At 37.8% G+C, this 23,732-nt stretch overlaps 1 protein-coding gene and 1 long non-coding RNA gene across 5 annotated transcripts in view; one reads left to right on the top strand and one right to left on the bottom strand.

The window, feature by feature from the left end:
* Positions 1-11,646, bottom strand: part of LOC134738275 (uncharacterized) — a 46,587-nt gene extending 34,941 nt beyond the window's left edge. For both annotated transcript variants that reach the window (XR_010123931.1, XR_010123932.1), the window contains exon 1: positions 11,366-11,646. This is a non-coding gene — a long non-coding RNA (uncharacterized LOC134738275). The remainder of the gene's footprint in view (positions 1-11,365) is intronic.
* The window catches only part of FMN1 (formin 1), a 442,344-nt gene that overhangs the window by 265,089 nt on the left and 153,523 nt on the right, over positions 1-23,732 (top strand). For all 3 annotated transcript variants that reach the window (XM_054450470.2, XM_054450471.2, XM_054450472.2), the window contains 2 exons: positions 7,873-7,960; positions 23,591-23,652. In XM_054450470.2, the coding sequence (XP_054306445.1) occupies positions 7,873-7,960; positions 23,591-23,652 (150 nt within the window). The remainder of the gene's footprint in view (positions 1-7,872; positions 7,961-23,590; positions 23,653-23,732) is intronic.

Below are 23,732 nucleotides of genomic sequence, written 5' to 3'. Positions count from 1 at the left end.
ACAAAACTACAAAAGCTACAAAACAGTTAACAAATTAGCAATAATAAGTTCTTGCCTCTCAGTAATTACTTCAAATGCAAATAGAGAAAATTGCTCAAAAGACATAAAATTGCTAAATGGATAAAAAAAGATGGAACTATATGCTGTCTATAATAGTCTTATTTTAGACTCAAGGACACAGGCTGAAAGTGAAAAGGGATGGAAAAAGATATTCCAAGAGTTAATTTAAAAAAAAAAAAAAGACATCCTTAGCTAAACTAAAAACAATCCAAAAGACAGCAGGGTGGCCATAGTTAGAGTTTAAGTAAAAAACTCTAATAAAAGACAAAGGACACTATTTAATGATAAAAGGGTCAATTCACCAGGAAGATATAACAGTTATAAGTATATGTGCACCCAACATGCAAGCCAAATATATGAAGCAAATTTTTACAGAACTAAAGGGAGAAATACACAGCAACACAACAATGGAAGATTTCAATAACCCACTTTTGATAAATGATATAGCAAGACAGAAGAACAATAAGGAAACAGAGGACTTGAGCAACACTATATACCAAATGGACATAATGGAAATAAACAGACCATTCCACCCAACAGGAATAGGGTTTTGAAACACATTCTTCTCAAGCGCACATTCTCTAGGATAAGTCACACGTTATGTCAGAAAACAAGCCTTAACAAATTTTTAAAAATTGGAATTATACCATGTATCTTTTCTGCCCACAATGGCATGAAACTAGAAATAATAGCAGGAGGAAAACTGGAAACTTTATACATACAGGGAAATTAAACTGCACACTTTTGAACAACCAGTGGGTCAAAGAAGAAACCAAAAGGGAAATTGGAAAATATCTTGCAACAAACAAAAATACAACATACCAAAACATGGGATGCAACAAAAGCAGTACTGAGAGTAAGGTTTTAGGGTGAACACCTATGTTTAAAAAGATTTCAAATAAACAACCTGACTCTACACCTCTTGGAACTAGAAAAAGGATAAACTAAGCCCAAAATTAATAGAAGAAATAAGCAAAATAGAGTATAGAAAAACAATAGGAAAATAGTCAACAAAACCGAGTTGATTTTTTGAAAAGATAAACAAAATTGACAAATCATTAGCTAAACTAAGGAAAAAAGAGAGAAAACACAAGTGTATGAAAAATGAAAGAGAAGACATTACAACCGATGCCACAGAAATAGAAGGATTATAAGAACCTACTATGAACAATTACATGCCAAAAAATTGGATAACGTAGGAGAAATAGATCAATTCCTAGAAATGTACAACCTAGCAGGACTGAATCATGATGAAGTGGAAAATCTGAACAGACCTGTAACAAGTAAGGAGATTGAATTAGTAATCAAAAACCTCCAGAGAAAAGCCCAGAACCAGATGGCTTCAGTGGAGAATTCTACCAAACATTTAAAGAATAATTAACAGAGAAGCAGTGCTTCTCAAACTCTTCCAAAAAAATTGAAGAGGTCACCCTTCCAAATTCATTTTATGAGAACAGCATTACTCTGATACCAAAGCCAAAGACATTACAAGAAAAGAAAACTACAGGTCATTATCTCTTACAAATATAGATGTTAAAAATTTCAACAAAGTACTAGTAAACTTAATTTTTTTTTTTTTTTTGAGACAGTCTCTGTTTCCTAGGCTGGAGTGCAGTGGCACAATCTGAGCTCACTGCAGCCTCGGCCTCCTGAGTTCAAGTGATTCTCCTGCCTCAGCCTCCCAAGTAGCTGGGACTACCAGGCACGTGCCTCCAAGCCCAGCTAATTTTTTGTATTTTTAGTAGAGACGGGGTTTCACCATGTTGGCCAGGCTGGTCTCTAACTCCTGACCTCAAATGATCCGCCTGCCTCGGCCTCCCAAAGTGCTGGGATTACAGGCGTGAGCCACTGCACCTGGGCTAGTAAACATAATTTAATAGCACATTAAAAGGATCATATACCATCACCAAGTGTCAGTTATCTCTCGAATGCAAGGATGGTTCAACATATGAATATTTATCAATATGATATGTTACATTAAAAGAACAAAGGATAAAAATATTTTGATGCAGAAAAAGCATTTGCAAAAACTCAACACTGTTTTCTGATAAAAACTCATCAAACTGGGAATAGAAGGAAATCACCTAAAGAAGGAAATATTCTTTAGAAGGAATAGAAAGAAATAAAGACCACATACTAAAAGTTCAAAGCTAATATTATACTCAAGGTTGAAAAACTAAAAGCATTTCCACTAAGATCAGCAACAAGACAAGGATGCTCACTCATGCTACTTTATTCAACATAGTACTGAAAGTCAGAGAGAGAGACATTAATCAAGAGAAAGAAAAGGCATCAAAGTTGGAAATGAAATAGTAAGATTATCTGTGTTCACAGATATGATCTTATATGTAGAAAACCCTAAGGATTCCCCCAAAAAAGTAAACTGTGAAGAACTACTAAAAACATTCAGCAAACTTACAGGATTCCAAATTAACAAACAAAAATTCGTTGTGTTCTTATACACACAAAAATATTAACTACCTGGAAGGGAAATTAAGAAAACAATTTCATTTAAAATAACATCCAAAAAAATGAAATACTTAGGAATAAACTGAAGAAGGTAAAAGACTAGTACAGACTAGTTTTGAAAGCTACAAAACATTGCTTAAAAAATTTTAGGAAGACACAAATAACTGTAAAGACATCTCATATTTATGGATTGAAAGAATTAATATTATTGAATGTCTATATTCCCCAAAGCAACATACAGATTCAGTGCAGTTCCTCTTAAAATCCCAGTGGCAGCTTCGCAGAAATAGGAAAAAACAATCCTAAATAGGAAAAAACAATCCTAAAATTTGTATGGAACCACAGAAGACCCTGAGTAGCCAAAACCACCATGAGAAAGAACAAATCTAGGGGACTGACACTTTCTGAATTCAAAACAAATTGCAAAGCTGCAGTAATCAAAACAGTATGGTACTGGCATAAAGACAGACATTATAGGCCAATAGAACAGAATAGAGAACCCAGAAATAAACCCAAGCATATACAGGCAAATGTTCTTTCACAAGGGTGCCAAGACTATACAACGGGGAAAGGATAGTCTCTTCAACAGATGGTGCTGGGAGAACTGGCTATCCACACATGAAAGAATGAAATTGGACCCTTATCTTGGAACATATACAAAAATCAACTCAAAATAGATTAGAAACTTAAATGTGAGACTTGAAACTATAAAACCTTTTTAAAAAATAGGGAAAAGTCCTATAAAATTGATTTTGGCAATTATTTCCTGGATATAACATGAAAAGCACAGACCCCCCCCCCCAAAAAAAAGCAAAAATAACAGATGTACAAAGGGGGACTATGTTAAATGAAAAAGCTTCTGCTCAGCAAAGGAAGCAATCAACAGAGTGAAAAGACGACTTACAGAATGGGAAAAAATATTTGCAAACCATATGTCTGATAAAAATGGGCTAAAGACTTATCCAAACATTTCTCCAAAAAAGGTATACAAATGGCCAACAGGTATAGAAAAAGATGCTCAACATCACTAATCAACCAGGGAAATACAAATCAAAATCACAATGAGATAACCCCTCACGTGTCAGAATGGACACTGTCAAAAAAAAAAAAAAAAGAAAAATACCAAGCTTTTTTGAGGATGTAGACAAAGTGGGACCTTTGTACACTCTTGGTGGAGATGTAAAATGGTGTAGTCACTATGGAAAACAGTATGAAATTCTTTAAAAATTTAAAAATAGACCAGGGGCGGTGGCTCACGCCTGTAATCCCAGCATTTTGGGAGGCCAAGGCGGGCAGATCACGAGGTCGGGAGATCGAGACCATTCTGGCTAACACGGTGAAACCCCGTCTACTAAAAATGCAAAAAATTAGCCGGGCATGGTGGCGAGCGCCTGTAATCCCAGCTACTTGGGAGGCTGAGGCAGGAGAATGGTGTGAACCCGGGAGGCAGAGCTTGCAGTGAGCCGAGATCAAGCCTCTGCACTCCAGCCTAGATGACAGAACAAGACTCTGACTCAAAGAAAAAAAAAAAAAATTTTTTTTTTTTAAAATAGAACTACCATATGATCCATTAATTTTTCTTCTGGATATTTATCCAAAAGAATTGAAGTCATTGTATTGAAAAGATATTCCCATGTTTGTTGCAGCATTCACAATAGCAAAGAGATGGAGACAACCTAAATGTCCATTGGTGGGTGAATGGATAAAGAAAACGTGGTGTGTACATACAATGGAATATTACTTGACCACAAAAAGAAAAAGGAAATCTTGTCATTCTACAACATGAATTGACCTGAGGACATTATGCTAAGTGAAAATAATCTAGTCACAAAAAGATAAATGCTGCGTGATTCCACTTATATGATGTATCCATGGTGGTCAAACTCAAAGGAATGGAAAGTAGAATGGTGGTTCCCAGGGGCTGGAACAACGGTGAATTGGAAATTTGCTATTCTGTGGGTATAAAATTTCAGTTATGCAAGGTGAAAAAGTTCTAGAAATCTGCTGTACGACATTGTGCTTCTAGTTAATAATGTACTATACATTTAAATTTTTGTTAATAGGATACATTTCATGTTGTGCACTTTTCATAAAAATAAAGAGAAATTAGTGTTAAGCCTTCGAAGCCATGGGAGAAAAAAAGAGGAAGAGACTAAGAGGATTTAGGACATATCCGTCTGTGCCCATTGTGTCCCTACCATTTTAGTTGGTTTTGAGAAACCTGGTGGTATTTCACAAGAGTGGCTACATGGAAACACAGAAAGATCTCTTTGAAAATTTACTTAAAAGTAGACAGAGAATTTGGTTCAGGTAGGGAAGAGAATACAAAATGCTCCAACTTCACCACTGCTTAGCTGCCCCCAGCCGCTTTTTAGGAAATCAGCATCAGATTTCCAAACAAAAACGTCTTAAGGCGTTAGTCCCAGTAAAGGTAACACTCACCAAATACCTGGTTGTGCCAAGTCATTCGACAAAATTGCAAGCATGGCTTATGGTAATAACATCCTTTCCACAGTTAAGCCTGGTTGTATAATGGGGTGAGGGGTAGATTTGCTTCATTTTACTCAGGGACAGACAGAATCAATATCTTTCTTGCTCTTTTTCTCTCTCGTGACCTCTCTCCTGCTTGCTTTTAATTAGCTCACAGAGAAACGTGCATCTGTACATTACCTCTCTTGTAGGTAGAGTATTACTGGTAGTTTTCAGAGCCCTAACTGGATAGCTTGGTGCGTGTTCATTTGAAGAAACTTTTGCAACCCAGCTGTGATCTTGTCATAAATTTGATCCTGTTCCTGTGTCCTTGTCATTGATGTGTATGCCATGGTTGTGGTTGTATCAGTCACCATCCTGGACACTTAGGAATAAATCTAGTCAATTCCCAAAACGTTTCTCTTTTTGAATTTGCACTCCAGTTAGTTTAGGTGATGCTTTTATTTGCCTTTTTGACTCTTTACATCAAACTTCTTATGACTTGATCTGTCTCAGTCACCTCCGCATCCCCAGAATACAAAGCAATGCCAGGCACGCATAACGTGTACAGTAAGTATTTTTTGAATGGGTGCATGGCTGAATAGTTATTTAAAACTAAATTGACTTTTCTTAATTTTTTTATTGGATGAAAAAATCATTTGACTTTAAATTTGGATTCTCTAAGAAAAAGCCAGAAATTGCATTTTTAAGGAAGATATTGTATTATGCTTAATTGCCTTTTTTTTTTTGCTTTTACTTTCATATAAAAAAATACTGAGTACCTTCTCTATTTCTCTTTAAAACTCCTAAAATTCTATATGCCTCAAGAATCTTTCTAAGGCGAATGTTGAAATGCTTAAACATATTGACTGAAAAATGAGATTTTTTTCCTTTAAATGTTGATTAATACTTAGTATTTGCTATATTTTAGGTCTAATCGTTATATGAAAGTAGCCATTCTGAACAGGTAAAGGAAAAAAATATCTGGCAATAATTGATTCAAGATCGATCAATCAACAGGTAGTTAGACAATTAGGCAGTTAGATCATCTTTATTGGAACAAACTATTGTTATCCCTTATTTTTCAACCAACAAGCAACTCAGCTATTACAGTAATAATACAAATGTAGATGTTTGTTACTGTTTAGTCTTGTCTTCACAGTAGTTTGGCAATTCTGTAAGTACCTAGGTGGGAAGGAAAGCACAGCTGTTCAGCCTAGTTTGTATTTTAACCAGCAAAGCACATTAAAAACATTTGTAAGATTTGTGTTTTGTGGGTGCTTCTCTTTTATTTTTGTAGCCCTGCCACATGAGAGGAAAGAGAGTTTTTTCCCTTAGTGGCAGCTTCGTGATATGTTATTAGGGAGCTGATTTGGTTTACTAGTTGTAGAGAAACACAAAACTATGTAGACTTCTCCATGGAATATTCATAAAGGTTGAAATAACTGGCAATGAGGTATGTGGAGTTTCTATGAAGATTGTAAAAATACATATTATTATAAAAAATAATTTTAAGGCCAAGTGTGGTGGCTCACACCTATAATCCCAATACTTTGGGAGACCAAGGTGAGAGGATGGCTTGGGCCCAGGAGTTTGAGAGCAACGTTGGCAATATAGTGAGACCTCACCTCTACAGAACATCAAAAAAATAAAAATTAGCAAAGCATGGTGGCGTGCACCTATAGTGCTTGCTACTCGTGAGGGTGCAAGGATCTCTTGAGCCCAGGAGTTCAAAATTACAGTGAGCTGTGATTGCGTCACTGTACTCCAGCCTGTGTGACAGTGCTGGATACTATCTCAAAAATTAATTAATTAATTAAAAATTAGAGCTTTGTGTGCAAGGTATTATATTGTTTATATTAATAATAACAAATAGGAAGTAACCTCTCTGAAACAGAAAAACTTTAAATAAATGTATGTCAAGAACTATATTAGGTGCTTTGCATATAGTCATTTAATTTCTAAAATAAATGTATGGGCCAGGTGCAATGACTAATGCCTGTAACCCCAGCACTTTGGAAGGCTGAAATGGAAGAATCACTTGAATTTAGGGTTTGGGATCAGATCAGCCTGGGCAACGAAGTTTTTATAGAGAGCTTGTCTCCATAAAAAAAATTTAAAAATTAGCTGGGTGTGGTGGCGCCTGCCTGCGATACCAGCTACTCTGAAGGCTGAGGCAGGAGAATCACTTAAACCCAGGAGGTCAAGGCGAAGACAAACTCTGATCACGCCACTGCACTCTAGCGTAGGTGACAGAACTAGACCTTCTCTCAAAATAAAATAAAAGTATAGACTAAATATAGTCAGCCCTTCATGATGAGGAAATCAATTCATAGAAATTGTCACTTTACCAAGGCCATATCGCTGGTGGCTGACTCAGATGTTCGTGCTTTTTCCCCTAAATCACTCAGAAGATGACATTACTGAAAAGATTGGAGGCTATGAAGTGACTTCACCAGTAGCAACATGAAAATATTCCAATGATAAGTGAAAAAGATGGATACCACATTGTATACATCTTGATGCTGGTATAACTTAGTGCTTGAGTAAAATGATCAGAGTAACATATAAAGATTTAGTGTTTGTATTAGGCTGATGAAATTTTGTGTGTTTATTTTGTAAAACGTCTTTCATTGTGTAATATGTCTGTAATTGTGCATAAGTTACTTCCCAATTAAGTATTATTTAAAGAAGAGTGCATGCAGCATCAATTTAGTTCATCAATCAGTGTATCTGAAAAATCTTAATGTTTTTGGTGTGCCTTCTGAAAGACTGCATGGTCATTTGAGCTTGTATTCTCTCTTTTTTTTTTTTTCTGAAAGACTGTATGGTCATTTGAGCTTGTATTCTTTTTTTTTTTTTTCCTAATTTTAGATCATCAAACTGTTGGATGGAAAACGATCTCAAACTGTGGGAATCTTGATATCTAGTTTACATTTAGAGATGAAGGATATCCAACAGGGTAAGTCTTTTCTATCACTTTTGTTTTACTTTTTCCATTTTTTAAAAAACATTTCACTCTGAAGAATGTGAAACACATATAAAATTAGAATGCCCTAATCCCATATACCCAATACTCAGCTACAGAACCATCAACTCACTCTTGTTTTATCTGAAAACGCCCTCCTCTCACCAAATAGGTTATGAAGCAAATTTCAGATGCTTTATAAGTCATCTGTTAAAAATGTCAGTACTATTGCTAAAAAACAGGGATACTTTATTTATTTGTTTTACAGGTGGGGTTTTGCCATGTTGCCCAGGCTGGTCTCAAACTCCTGGGCTCAAGCAATCTGCCCACCTTGGCCTCCCAAAGTGCTGAGATTACAGGCATGAGCCACCACGCCCGGCCCAGGGGTACTTTTCCAAACAATACTCCATCCAGTGCCATTATCCTTCCTTTAAAAACATTAATCATACTCAGTATCATCACATAGGTAGTTCTAATTTCCCTGTTGTTTGTATACTCATTAATTCATCCATTCATTTATAGTTAGTTTAAATGAGGATCCAAATTCCATGCATTGCCTTTGATGTGTCTCTCAAATTTATTTTAATCTAGAAGTTTCTACCCTCCATTTTTCCCCTTTTGTAATTTATATGTTGAAGAAACCGGGTCACTTCTCTTGTAGACTTTCCCACATTTTAGATTTTGCTGATCATGTTGCTGTGTTTTTATTTATCATGTTCCCCTGTCCCCTGTTTTCTATAAACTGTCTGATCTAGAGACTTAATCTGAGTGGAAGAATACATCATAGATGCTATTATGTTTTCTATCAAGAAGTGCATAATATTTAGTTATCTGTGATGTTAGTGAGCACTTATGATCTTTGCCTAGATTTATTATTTCATTAGAAGTTTTCAAAATAATGATGTATTAATTCCATCATTTCTTCTTTATTAGCTGGAATACTTCTAGGGAGAAACACTTTTCCTTGATTTGGCTACGTCATTGTTTCTTAATCCTTTCGTTTTCAAAATGTTATTTCTATTTGGTTATCTTTGGCTCAATTTTAGATAAAAGACATTTAAAGAGATTTTGTGTGTACATATTTTTATTAGTATCTAGAAAAGTAGACCAGAACACATCATACCTTTTCAGAATCTGTGTCTCACATGAAAAGAGTACTCCCCTTTCTCACTAATTAATTAAATGTAAATCTTAGGGGGTTTTTTTGGTTTTTGGTTTGGTTTGGTTTGTTTTGAGACGGAGTTTTGCTCTTATTGCCCAGGCTGGAGTGCAGTGGCGTGATCTCGGCTCACTGCAACCTCTGCCTCCCGGATTCAAGTGATTCTCCTGCCTCAGCCTCCCAAGTACCTGGGATTACAGGCATACGCCACAACATACAGCTAATTTTTTAAGTAGAGATGGGGTTTCTCCATGTTGGTCAGGCTGGTCTCGAACTCCTGACCTCAGGTCATCCAACCGCCTTGGCCTCCCAAAGTGCTGGGATTACAGGCATGAGCCACTATGCCCAGCAAATGTAAATCTTTGTATTGACATTTCACTTACATTTTCTGAGTGATAATACAATCTCTTAGATGGTTTCAGTAGAATTTAGTATGAGTTTCACAGTGGAAACATCTGAAACCACACTGCCCTTTAGGTTTCAGTTCATGTCGTTTAGTTGTTTGACTTTGCTACTCAGCAGAATACCCATAGGTCCTGACCTACAAGACACTTAAGTTACTTTCACATCACCTGCTACTTTTCCATTCAAGGGAGCTTTGTTAGGGACTTAAAATTTCGCTACATTGTAAAAATTAAAAATTCCACAAAAAACTAAAACATCTTAAATGATAATCACAGAGCATTCAGATAAGCTATATAGTATTTAAGCTCATTAACAGAGCTGAATACATAAGTGTGAATATGAAACCTCAGATACAGTGAGTTTGGTAGAGGGTGGCTAAATAGGCCTGTCATTGAAATTAGAATGGGATTCTTCAGGGACTTTAGAAGAATCTAAAGTTAGATCTTCCAGAAGAATTGAGTTTCTGATAAGTTCACATCAGAAGAATGTGATGTTAGAGCAGAGGGTAAAAAGGAAAAACAAAAACAAATGTTTTTTCAGGGGAGTTTATAGTCTTTTGGTAAAGGACTGACTCTTTTGAAGCAGTTATTGAAGTTAGGGATTCTTCAGGTATCACAAAAGGGTCTTGTCTTGACAGTGGTCTCCATGAGCCTAGTGAAACTCAAGCGTGCTTGATTTCATCACCATGATGTGGAACGCTGTGGATGTGAGTTTTCACAATGTCCATATAACCTTAGACTATATTCCATTTGTTTTAAGCATGTCCTACTGCAGTGTGTCAGATTTCCACATGGATAGAAGTCATTCCAGCCATGTGATAGTCCAGTTACCAGCTCAGGACTGTAAACTTTCCCATGGCATTCTAGCCTTATTAGATTGAATGTTTATTGTGAGTTGGAAAAGATATTTGTTGATCCAGACCTTTTCCAATGTTGTATTCTAGATAAGAACATGCTTCTGTGAAGCGTAAGTGAACTTTCATTTCAGCATCAGAAATGTTGACTGTAGCATCACAGACTTCTCGGCCTTATGGGAACCTTATTGTTCGTTTTCCTTCCTCAAGCACCTCTGTGATCCACCACAAAGGTGGCTCCTAAGTTCTAAAAAATCATCTCCATTCCATTTCTTAGTTTAGTAATGCATTCCAGATGAATATGGCGCTGTAACTGGAGGTTAGTTTTCCTTTGGAGTCATTGACTGACACTGGCATCTGAAGGTCATTAGGAGCCCAGGCTGTATCAGTTATATTTCATTCTGAATTTGTGTGTGGAATGTACTTGGCCTTGTGTTGTCACCCTGGTGAAAGGACTCCCTATGCTGATGTTGGCCTAAAAGGTTTATTTTAATGTGAGAGGGGCTATGGTTAGATATGATTGGAGGAGGCCAGCTGGCCGCCTGGCAAGATCTCACAGCCGACCAGCCCTGGTGAAATGACCACAATTCAGAGGGTGTTCTTCAGCCCTGTGGTCGTATATTCACCTTTAGCCATGCACAAAGCCCAGAGGCATTAACTCATACTTTTCAAACTCACAAGAAGCTGATGTATAAACCAGAAAGCCAGTATATTCACTTAGAGGAGAGTATTCCTTCTTAGGACAAAAAAAAAAAAAATTGTCACATTTATTGATTGTTTTCTCCACATCATTTGTCTCTACCTGCCATTTTCCCCATTAAAATGTCATTTCCATCACGCTGTTTCAGTATATGCATAATAAGCACACAGTAGATATTTTTTTGAATGCAAAGAAACAGGCATAAACAGGTTTAGAGACAAAATACAGGACGTGATTCTCGGAAAAGTGTACCATTAAGTTGATAGGAATAGAAGTACTTACAGGCATTCTGGATCGCTTCAGGCATTCCAATTTTCCAAATGGCAATGACATTTCAATTGTTGTGAGATTGCAGCTTTGTCACCTTGATAACAGTTTTGTGTGTTTCAGTCTGCAATTATCTCCCACAAATAGATCATCTGGCTTTTACTGGTTTGGCTCTTTAAGAGCAATCTTTTCTTCTTTTGTAAGAGGAGCACTTCTCTGTGCTCTCCTTAACACAGCCTACACTCTCCATTCAGGAAGAGTTTTGGTTCTCTATACCTTAACATCTGACAAGTAACAAGGAGCAGGGCTAGTGTTCATTCCTTTATGCATTTCTTTGCCAGGAATTTCTATGATGATTAAGCATTGTTTGCAAATAACTACGCTAATGTGTCATGCATAAAAGTCATATATTCAAGTGTTCGTTGAATTTAATTCAATTTTTAAAAAATACAGACTTAATCTTAAACTAGATAGGATCAGAATGCCATGTATTCTATTCCAGTGCATTTGGACAAAACTGCCTGCTTGCCTGCCTTCTTTCCTTCCATAAAACTGTATTGAGTGCCAGCTCCGTATCAGGTGTCATGACTACAACAGCACGTAAGATCAGGCTCTAACATCCTCAGGCACACCCAGGATGGTGGGAGAGATGTAAAGCAGCCCAACATTACAGTAGAATTGGCTATGAAATAACAGAGCAGTATCTTGACTCTTCCTGTAAAAGTTAAGATTAATTCTGAGAGGATGAAACAGTGGTCATCACACAGAGATGGAGCTTTTCCGATTGAGGAAAGAGCATGAAACAAAACGTGAAAAACAGACATATGTCATCCCTGACTTCGGGAGGCCAAGGCAGGTGGATTGCTTGAGCCCAGGAGTTCGAGACCAGCCTGGCCAACATGGCGAAACCCCATCTCTACAAAAAATACAAAAATTAGCCAGGCATGGTGACACGAGCCTGTAATCCCAGCTACTTGGGAGGCTGAGGTGGGAGAATTGCTTGAGCGTAGGAGGTGGAGGTTGCCGAGATCACGCCACTGTACTCCAGCCTGGGCAACAGAGCAAGACTCTTATCTCGAAAAGAAAAAAAAGAGAGACACAGCTGGAGTATATAGATTGTATATATGAATGTGGGTTGTTTTAAGATAGAAGGCTAGAAACACAGGCAGCATCCAGACCAGGAAGATCCTGAATAGCGTCACAAGAAATGTTTATATTATTGCATCAGTAATGGGGACAAGAAATCTAAGAAGGGCCATGTTGTGTTCTGATTTTGAATGCAGCAATATCTATCACACTGTTCATGGAAGACTGGCCTCTAATGTTTTCCATGCTTGGCCAAAACATAGATCTCTTACTTCACTTTGTCCTACCTGCATCTCATCTCACTGCACTCTAGCCAACTACAGTGGTCTTCTTTGATTTCTTAAAGAGGCCAAGTACTTTTCTTACTCTTTGTCATTGCATGCACAACACATTTTGAATGAACAGTTCGGCACGCTCCCTCTGTTTGAAATGCTTTTCCACCCCACTCTCTATGTAGCTAGGTGTTTTTCTTTAGGTTTCAGCTTAAATGTCACCTCCTAGGAGAACCTTCCTAGATCCTCCCACCCTAATACAGGTCATCCTAATTTAATACTCTTATTTCCTTCACAGCAACTAATATTTTATTTGTTCATCTACTTACACTTTTATTTACATCTACCACGAGAATATAAGCTCTAAGAAGGAGACTGCTCACTGATGTATCCCCAGCACCTTGCACCTTGCACCTGTGTCTGGCACCCAGGTGATGATCATGAAGTGCCTGTTGAATGAATAAAGAAAAATAGGGCTGAAGGTGGAGAAATCCTTTAGAAGGGATTGTATTTGTTCAGATGATGAATGACAAAGGTCAGAACTGAAGCTATGTCTATAGAAATGTGGAGAAGAGACCACGTATGAGGGATATTTGGAGAGAGAATTGCTACAGTTGCTCACATCAGATGCAAGGAGTAATACAGAAGACTTTTGGCTGTACCTTGGGTTTCTGGCTTCAGCAGGCATGTGTATAATGGTGCCCCAAGCCAGAAACTGAAAACACAGGTGCAAAAGCAGGGCTTGAAGCATAAAGGTAAATTCTGTTTTGGATGATTTGAGTGTGAGATGACTGGAAACATCTCAGCTAAATTGTTCAGTGAGCATCTAAAAATCTACCTTTGTGCTAGTGGTAAGCGGATAGGGCTAGGTTAGACATAACATACTCCCAAAAGTAACCTTTATCCCTTTATTTCTACCCAAGATAGTGTTTGATATCTTGTAGAAGAAAGCGAAATCCATATGCTGGCTGAAGTGAAAACACTGAATCACTAAAGGAAACGCCTTGGTTGTAGAGGAAGAATGGTTTCAGGAGGGTGACCATAATACCAAAATCACTTGCATTTGGTCCAGGAGAGACTCTGAATCAAAGTGATTTACTTACTGCTGGTTTTCCATCCGCTAGATAGGATGACTTACATTTAAAAGCATTTGGCATCCTTGGTCACAGTGACTGCCTACATGATTGCAAATTAGTGTTTTCATTCCACGTTAGTGAGTTCCTCTTATTCTTGTCCCAGGGGAGATAGAAAATTGCTGTTGACTATTGTTGATATAAACGTTCATATGCATTGCAACAGACTAGATGCCAGAAACCTCCTGGCATTCATTTGGAATTTCCCATACACTCAGAATTAATATTTATAATATTTAAATAACATCAAGATAAAACATCCTTTATTTAGTTCTTACTAGTTCAGAACGTCAGTTTGAGAGATCAGCTGCAATGCTGGCTTTCTTTCTGTTTGGGAATCTCAGTTCAAAGTGTACAAAAGGGATGTCAGCTATGTGCTCAGAGTCTAAAACCCAGGTCTGAGAATGCCCGCTGGACCTTGTTCCCTTTTGCCTTAATAATTGCCAGCAATCTTTGTCAAAGTTTATGCAAGTTGTCTAAAACATAATGAATTTGACCAGGCATCTGAAATCCAACATAACTTATCTAGGACTTTCCTGAGGAACAGTCTCAGTCTAGCCTAGAAAAGTGTCTACTCAAAAGGCTTTTGATCTTCAGAATTTTTTTATCATGCACCCCAACAGTAAAAAGTTTTAGTGCATGCTTCTCAAGGTCTATTTTCTAAAATATATAAGTGTAGGACACAACTGATAGGCATGTTATAAAATATATGCAAAAATATAAATTAAAATAAGATTAGTAATGTTTTTAAATGTCTTGCTAATTTTGATGGCTTTGGGTTCTCATGAGCCTGATATCTCAAGGCTCAATATGCAATTACAGTGAATCTCATTATTAATAATAGTGAAGTTAAACCCACATTTTAAGTAGCCTTAGTGATAAATTCTGTTTATGGGGATCAACTTCTTGGCGGGTGTCATTTGGCTATCCTTGTTTTTACCCGCTTCCATAACTGATGAAGAGTTTGTACTAGCAACCAAAGTATCTGCTCTACCATTTTCCTATTGTTCGTGAATTATCTTAAATCTGGGGTTTCACTGCAGGAGGCTTTTGAAGCCAACTTGTTTATTTTGTGAAGTTTAGTTAAAACCAGATTTTAGAATAAGAAAACTTTGTTTAATACCCCCCCATCACAATATGTTGAAAGCAAAAGAACAAGTGAGCATGCCACGTCTGAAAGAGTTTATCCACCAAAAGTGCCATGTGACCCTGATCTGCTGACATACAGACTAAATAAATGGGCAGTTTCCATTAACTTATTAAATATAGGTAGAGCTAAATTTTTTAAAATGTTAGATAAATATAAGTAGTCACTCTAATATTTTCCTTTCCTTTTCCACCTTTTCCTCCCTCCCTCTGCGTCTAAAACACCTAAGCAGCAGGGCTCCCACCTACCCTTTCTAAACCATTCTGCATTCCTTCACTCGCAGAGCTGAGTCCAGAAAGCAGAGGGTGGCATTTCTTTGTACTTTACCTTCAGGCAACTGGCTGAGACCATCCAATCTGCCTGGAATGTAATTTTGGCTTAAAAGAACCAGAACTAATGGACGAACAGAAGGAGCTTAACCCAAACTGTTTCTCATTCCACTGCCCTCTGGAGAATAGAGGGGATATAGAAGGGGAAGTTTTGTGAATTCTATGCCCTGTGCCCTTCTTTGAGGTTTGAACCATGGACAATTTTAATTGTGCCTATAAAAGGAGACCTTGGGCAACTTCAGGCATAGTACATGCCTGGACTTAGGCGAGAATTTAGATTTTTGCTTTATGAGATTGAGTGATTTTGAAGTTTTGTAATAGATTAGTTGAGTATCCCTTTTGCAATTGTCCATTTCTTCCACCTCCCAAGCAGCTCCTGTTCACTGTGTGTTTTGTACTTGTCTCTTACTCCATCAGAGCCCAGGTTAACATGACACAGTGGCAGGCATTTAGCAATTTAGATAAGATTATAAACTATACTATATTCTCTTGACTTTTTTTTTTTTTTTTATCTGTTTGGATACAACTTTTGTTTGTGTTTCTTCGTGTGCTGTGTGCCTTAGTTTTCCTTTTTAGTCAATTTTGGCATGCAGTGTAAAATTACAGTTATTGCTATATATGCAAGAAAATTAGACTTTATGTTACTAGAGATTTTATTTTCTTTTTATCTAAGATAAGGTATTTTCAAGTTTCAGGTTTCTTTTTTTTTTTGAAGAAATTCTGTCTGCTGTGACTTAGCTGCAATATTGATTATTTTTGAAGAACTGCAAATAGTTTGTAACAAAGATTAAAGCTTAATCATTTTATTGCATATGTCGAAATAGCATATTAGAAGTGAACTACGTATTAGCATGAATTAAATAATGGTGGAACTATGAATGTATAAAGTAAATGAAATTTTCATAACGTGGGCTGTATGTGCTTCCCACTCCGGGATTGCTGATCAATGTAAAAAGCATATGATGCCATTTAGAGACCGTGGTTTCTTTGTAGCCTTTTGTGGGTAGTTTGTTCTTAATTGGTTAATTCATTGAATTTTTTTTTAGGTGGTAAGGATTTTAGGTGGAGTGATTATTTATAGCCTGACATCTATGAAAATGAAGTACAGTCTTGGTCCAGTAAATTATCACTGCCTTGGAGGATAGTTCGGGTGATTGTCGAATTGAGCTTGGGAAACCAAGCAGTGTGACTTTGTGCCTTACTTTCATCATCTGTAAAACTAGAACAAACGCACCCGCCTCATATGATTAAATACAAAACACTTAGAACAATGCCTGGTACAGAGGAAGCTGCCAATAAATTCTATCAGTTATTAAGTATTAATCCCCAATACAGTCTGCCTGCTGTCCTCACCCTGTGGTGGAGTGGACAGAGATTCTTTTAAGCTGCTACCTAATTGGTGCCCTTAAGCGTCTCATTTGGATACTTGCATAGAGTGAGGATTTGTGCATATCTGGGTTTGCACAGGTGTGCCTGGTGCTTATTGGAGGTGGAACCTAGTGTCCAGTAGGAGAAACGCAAGGTATAGGCTGTAGGAGAACTATGACCATTTTGACGAGGCTTGTTACAGAGCTCTTCAGCGGGAGCACATCTGTACAGTCCTCTGGCCTAGCCTCTGAGCGGTCCTTCCATGCTCCACACCCCTCTCTGCTGGCTCCCCTTCTTTCCACTTCTTGCAGTTTTTTTTGTAGACTTGGTGTTTGCTCTCAAGGATGACCTCATTGTTGGGAGGGAAAACTGTGGGAAGATGTTTCTGCCTTCCCTTTCCTCAACTCTCAGATTGTACTACTGCCTCTTCCCATGAACCCCATGTTATCGTTTCCTTTGTAGAGGTCATGGAGTAGGTTTGTCAGAGTTTTGTGGGATATAGGTGACATGAGAGTTTCAAAAAACCAAGTCCTTCTGTATTTCTTTCTCTGCTCTGTTCTCTTTCTCTTACTGATTGAATTTTTATCGAGTTCTGAAAAATGCCAGTATTTTGGGCAAAGCAGCTAAGTTTTATGTTGGCTGTTGCAGAGTTAACATTGTAAACAAAATAATTTCTACTAATAGAGTCAAGTAATCTTATCAAACTTTGCTTTCCTGGGCTGGACTAGACTATATCTAGTCCATTTGCAAAACATTATTACATACCCGCTTTGTGCAAGAGGCTTACATCAGTCACTTAAGGAAATAAAAAGAAGAATAAAACGGGCTACGTACAAATCATTCTCAAAAGCACCATCAGCCAAAACCTGGTGAGCCAACCCAACCCTACCTACCTGTGGCATCTCCCACACTTCGGATGACCAGATTTACTTTGGCTACTCTTAACAGACTATACAAGGTATGCCTTTCTCACCACCGTGTCCCATGCGTCTTGCTCAAAGATGCTCCCTCAGTCAAAGAGAACAACTCCCTTAAATGACTCTGCCTGTCTTTTTACTCATTAGAAGCCCTTCGAACAGCAAGTGCATATATGAGCATGGTACACTTGGAGATAGAAGTGTTCAGGGTTGAAAAATGGCTGGAGAGCTGAGAGAATCCTGCACATTCTTTCTACTTAACCCTGGTCTTGTGAAAAGCCATCTCTTACCCGGAGAGGGAATTTTCCCTCTTGTATAAGACCCTGACCGCTTGCATGTGCCCTAGAGCAGGCACATAGTTTTTATGTGTGCCTGTTAGTTTGAATTTGTGATACTGATCTGCTTTTTGTCCCTGCTGACGGTTATTATATCTTAATGGGCGAAACACTACTCTAATGATCCTTGTGTATATAATTCTTGTGGTACAGAGCAGGCACCAGAGAACCACATAAAAATGTTTGCCTCAATTTCCCTGCAAAAAAGAAGCCCAGAAACCAGACTTGACCAAGTAACAGATTTTTAAAGGTAAAGGAATCCAATAAAATTACCAGCTTTTCACAGCGTGTGTCTACTTCCTTTTGACATATTGTGAGGTGTAGGTGAAATATTCTAACCAAACTGACAGTGTGAGCGGGACAACTAAGGAGGGAAGGAGATAAAAGTAAAAACCACCAGCAATGATTGATATTGCAGTAGCAATGAGCTGTTGGGGTCTCCCCTTTGTGGACTTGACACTTCACCTTTCTGACACCATCTGCAGGAGTGTTAGTATAATGAGACCTATACAGACGGGAACAAAAGCTAGGATTACTTGGAATTACTGTATCAGAGCTTTGAGGCTTGCTGTAAAATTGCATAGGCTTGTATTTGTTTATTCAATTTATGAGCAGTGTGCCTGTGTGCACACACATGCGTGGAAGAGACAGAGACGAAAGTGAGTGTTTTCAAAGTATAAAATGGGGGGAGTGATCTGATCCTGGGTGACGCCAAAAATAGTTTAGTTGAAGACTGACTTCTTTCCACATTGTGATCATTATGATTACTAATTAATTAGTTAACTAATTAATTGGGCTTATGTAATGGCTAATAAGTTTAATGGTAAGTGCTTGCAAGAATGACTTAATCGGAGAGCATTCATTGATTCTCTAATACATTGTTCCAGTATTTTGAGAATAGAATTATCAGGTGTGAATTCTGGCTCTCTAGAAACCTAAACTATATTTGGTGACTAAGACATGGGATTATGTACATGTAAGGCAGTTCTCTTAGGCATCCTAGGACTTGGTAGGCCTTTTTATTTTTTAGACTTCTGACTGATACCCTAACCTTCCCAGGCCAATATTATTAGAAATAATACAACTAATTTAATCTCCATAAGTTCTAGGCTCAGTATCAATCTCTTGATATCGCTGCTTCTACCTCTGAATTTTCTTTTACTTTTTAGATTTTATTTTTAAGATCCTTCCATGGAAGAGGAGAAACTTCAGTGGAATACTTGGCATTGGCCCTAAGTTCATCTGTTTATCTACTTCTTCTTTTACCTGTCCTTTCCTCTCTACTCCATTCCTTTACCAGTCCCTGGGGGACAGATCAGTAGTCATGCTCACCTCTTAGACTCGTCTGCCTGTTTCTGGGGGGATGGTACAAAACTCTTCCCTTAAACCTAGGCTGAAAGCCTCAGAGTGGTTTTAGACTCTCTCAGTCCCCAGAGCTAGTTAGCAATGTCACTATAATAGTGCTCTGTAGTGTCTGTCTTTTTTGCCCTATCCTTTCTGTCCACACTATTCAAGTTTTTGCTACCTCTTGCCCACTACAATAGATTCTAAATTAGTCTTTTCAAATTTTGACTTTTTGTGTGTGTAATACAATTTTGTCCAATTTACTCCTCTATTCATAACTGCTCAACAACTCCATCCTGTATAACAAGTGTATTACAGGTTCATCATGGCATTCAAAATTCTACAAGGTTTTACCCCAAACTATGTTTGGAGTGTATCTTTCTAGTCCCTTTAATTAAGTCTCTCTTCAAACCAAAATTGAACTACCTGCCATTGCCTAAACATTTTGTGAGCCTGTCTGTTATCTGCTTCTTCTAGCTGGAATGTTTTGTATCCTTCCAGTTTATGTTCACTGGCACGTATTGCACACTTACAAATTGTCACTGCATGGATGAATTTAGCTTAATTATTGGTGATTAATAGATGAGTGTTTTAAGTGTCTGCCCAAAGCAATATAACAGTTGAACTTTTACTCAACCTTTTTTCCTAAGGGGATACAGCTATTTAAAACTTTTTTGAATAAGGAAAGATATTTTCCTTATTCATTCCCTAATAATGAGAAAACTCATCTTTGAAGTTAATTATTTTTGTTAGGGAATATTCAGGCAAGTGGTATAATCTACACCGAGTGTATGAGTTGGGGGCACAATTATGTCACTGCTGGCCAAACCTTGATTTTTGGACAGGGTCAAATTGGGAAGAAGCAGACAACCATGATTCAGATACATGCCTTATAAGGCTGTGCCCCTTTAAAGGCTCTCTGGTTTCTTTTTAAGACCCCATGTTCTCTTTGTCAAGAAGCTTTTCCTCCCATCAGCAGAAGGACTCACTCTTCAGGAGTCCTATGGTATAATTATACCCACAAACATCTATGTTATACCTGCTGCACCCCTGGTACCATCCTGGGAGACAGTTATCAAGATGCATAAGAAATCAACTGCTGACCGCAAGGCTTTCACAGTCTACTGGGAGAAGGAAACAGTTATGCAACATACCACAGATTCTTAAAGTATACCATCTTCACCTTATGTAAAATATGAGAGAGGTGCCGTGGCAGAGGAAAAGATTGAGGACTTAATGATCCGAGGGTCAAGGGATGTCCTTCCAGGGCTTTGACCTCTGTGCCTTGGAGAGATGAAGAAAGGGAGGAAGCCACGGCATGTTCAGGAATGGGGAGGGACACAGGGTGACTGGAACCCGTGGTGCATGGAGAACATGGTAGGAGATGAGATTTGAAGTGTAATTGAGGCCAGGCAGGGAATGAGCTTAACAACCAGGCCAAGGAGTTCAGACTTGCCGAGTGTTTAAAGGAAGATATTGGAGGTATGTTAAGCATTACGGTAAAATTTTGAAATCCATGTTTTTAAAAAATAACCTTGGTACAGTGAAGGATGGATTGATGAGAAAGATTGAAATTAGAGATAAAAATACGATAATACAGACTTAGAGGTACCTGGCATTTCCCTTAAGACACTTGATCCGTTATTTTTTGTAATTAGAGTTCTGTGTCATAGACCTTTCCTGTTAATAATGCTTTCTGAAGTTGGGTCTTGAGTGGGGTTTTAAAGGACTGGAAGGGTTTCATAGTAACTGCGATCAGAAACACCTAAGAATTCTGGAAGGTTGCATTTACAGCACAAATCACTCAGTAGTTGTAGTTTTCTTTCTCTAACTCTTTCCAGATGTTAAAGGGGATAAGGCATTAACAAGCATTAAAACACATTTACAATGTATATATTTGAAATCATGATAGTAATAGCTCATATATACCATTTTGGGCTTATACCATGTTCTATGCGCTATGCTAAGCATACATCTTACCTCACTTAATATTTTCAGTAAGTGGTATTAGAGCTGCTTTATAGATGTGCTGAAGCTCAGAAAATTTAACATGTCAGGATCACACAATGAGTAAATTTTGCTCTGTCCATGATAGTCATCTTGATTTTTTTTTTCTGTACCTTGAATGTGTTCCTTCAGAAAAAGAAACTCATCTTTGCAGTTACCTCTCCCTGGGACGTTATTCTCCAAGATAGCCACAAAACTGACCTCTGCAGGTCTTCTCTTAAATGTCACCTCCCAAAGAAGCGTTCCTTGATCCTCCTGTCTAATGTTGTACATTTCTCTGTTTTACTTTCTTCGTAGTAAATTGTTATCTGAAATTATGTATTTACTTGTTTATTTTCTGTCCCCAGACTAGGATATAAATTTCATGAGATTAATTAAGTACTTTGCACTTCTAACTTAAAAATCCACAGTATTTAGAACAGATGCTGTACACATCCAACAAATATTTTATTCAAGGGCTGGATGGGGGAGTGAATGAATCCATGTCTTCTCAGTCCCAGCCTCTCTGGGTGTTATTTTTCTGCTACTGAACACAGTGGAAGGGGCACAGCTGACAATATCATCTGAGGAACTGTGTACCTGGGCCCCAGACTGATTAACTTTTAAAAACTGAATATTTACTTACTAGGAAAAGAAACTCACAGGTCATTCTCTTTCTCATTAGTTAAGATTATTTGATTATATCTAAGCTTGTAATATATAGTTACCCAGGATGCATGATTAGTTAACGTGAACATTTTTGGTAGATTATTGTTTAGAATTTGACCTTTTCTTATGTGCTCATGTTGGTTGATTTTTGTAAGAGAATACTGAGATTTACATAAAATAGACATTGTTTCTGGCTATTTTGGTTTTCAAAGCACTAGACATTTAAAAATGCATGTTCTGTCTGACAAATTAGTGGATTTATATGATCTCCACACACAAAATAACAGTCTTGAGAGGGCAAATCCTTTCTTTCTGTCCTTAAACTCATTTTTCTTTGGTGGTTTCAGATTGGGCTTTGTGGATGTGTGATGTTCCTTTGTCTTGGTGGAATCTGAGGTGACTTACTTTGTCTCTAGCATATTAACCTCCTCTTTTCTCTCTGTTCCATGTGTCTAGGAATAGCTTGCTGATTAACCCCTAAGTTTGAGAAGGTGGCCTGCAAAGGAATTTTAAGTACATTTCTTGGTGTTCTGTGAGGTTCCATGATCTTAGCTCAGTTAATTTTAGCTTTGTTAAAATTGTATGAAAGGGTTCATGTGATTCTAAACCACAGAAGAAGCAAAATACCTCAAAAACAACCTGCCCCTTACCTTGATCACCACCTTCCCAAAAACCATGGTGTAATGCAAATGAACAGAATAATAGTTGACGAGCAAAATTTTAAGGCATTCTAAGTATCACTGGTTGGTTTAATAAAATTAATTAGCCTGCCACGGAGAAAATTTACTAGCGTGCTGGTTAATTTCACAATGTAAAGTCAGGGAAGGGAGGTAGGGTTGAGGGAACAAACCTTATTAGTTTTGAATAATTATTTAAAGATGTGGACCTGCTTATTTCAAACACTTTGATAGCCAAATCCATTAAGGATTTTAAGTCTCAATTTTTGCATCCCGGTATCTGTGGGAAGGTACCTCTCTAGATGAAATCATAAGCATATTAGTTAACGGCTAAATTAATCTTAAATAATACAGAACAAGTAGAATCCTAATAAAACCATGGGAATGAGAGCCTGCCTGAAGACTGGCTCATGGGAGGTTTCCATAATCTTAATTTGCTATTGATGCAATTATTGCTTTTTCTTGTCTTTTTAATCCAAACAGGATGTTGGCAGTGGCCACGGAAAGGTGCCTGAAATCACATGCCTGAATTCATTTAATTTGCCAACATTGTCTTTTTTCTCTCCTTCTTTCTGGTAATGGGCAAGAGTCAGTTCTGGTGCATTAGGTACTAAATCTCTTCAATTACCATCGGGAAGAAAGATTTAAAATTGTGCTTCAAACCTACAAACTGATTTAGTTTTAAAGCACAAACACTTCTCCTGTGGAGCCTAAATTAAACTGCAGAAAGGACTGAGAGCCTGAGGAATTAAACGAGGCAGAGCCAAGGCTCAGGCCAGTGATAGGAACCATTTTGGTTTCTTTCATTTGAGACCCCTGGTGCGAAAGGAAGGGGAGCAGAAACAAGCTGAGAGGCACAGCTTGTGTAAGAAAGTGCAGTACTCTGTTAATTGCTTGGAAGCTGGATGTGGAGTAAACATTGGTGCAGGGGACCTAATCAAATCCCTTATCCTCTTTTCTTTTTGGGTGCTTGGCAGCCATTTTCAATGTGGATGACTCCGTGGTTGATCTGGAGACCCTGGCAGCCTTATATGAAAACGTGAGTGTCAAAGACTTACAGAGCTAGCATTTCCATATTTATCTTCTACCTGAGAAATGACTGAGCTGTTCATGTTCTTT

The sequence above is a fragment of the Pongo pygmaeus genome, chromosome 16 (assembly GCF_028885625.2).
Source record: "Pongo pygmaeus isolate AG05252 chromosome 16, NHGRI_mPonPyg2-v2.0_pri, whole genome shotgun sequence".
NCBI lineage: Eukaryota > Metazoa > Chordata > Mammalia > Primates > Hominidae > Pongo > Pongo pygmaeus.
The sequence above is the reverse complement of the archived record's forward strand: the minus strand, read 5'-3'. Positions and strand labels throughout refer to the sequence as shown.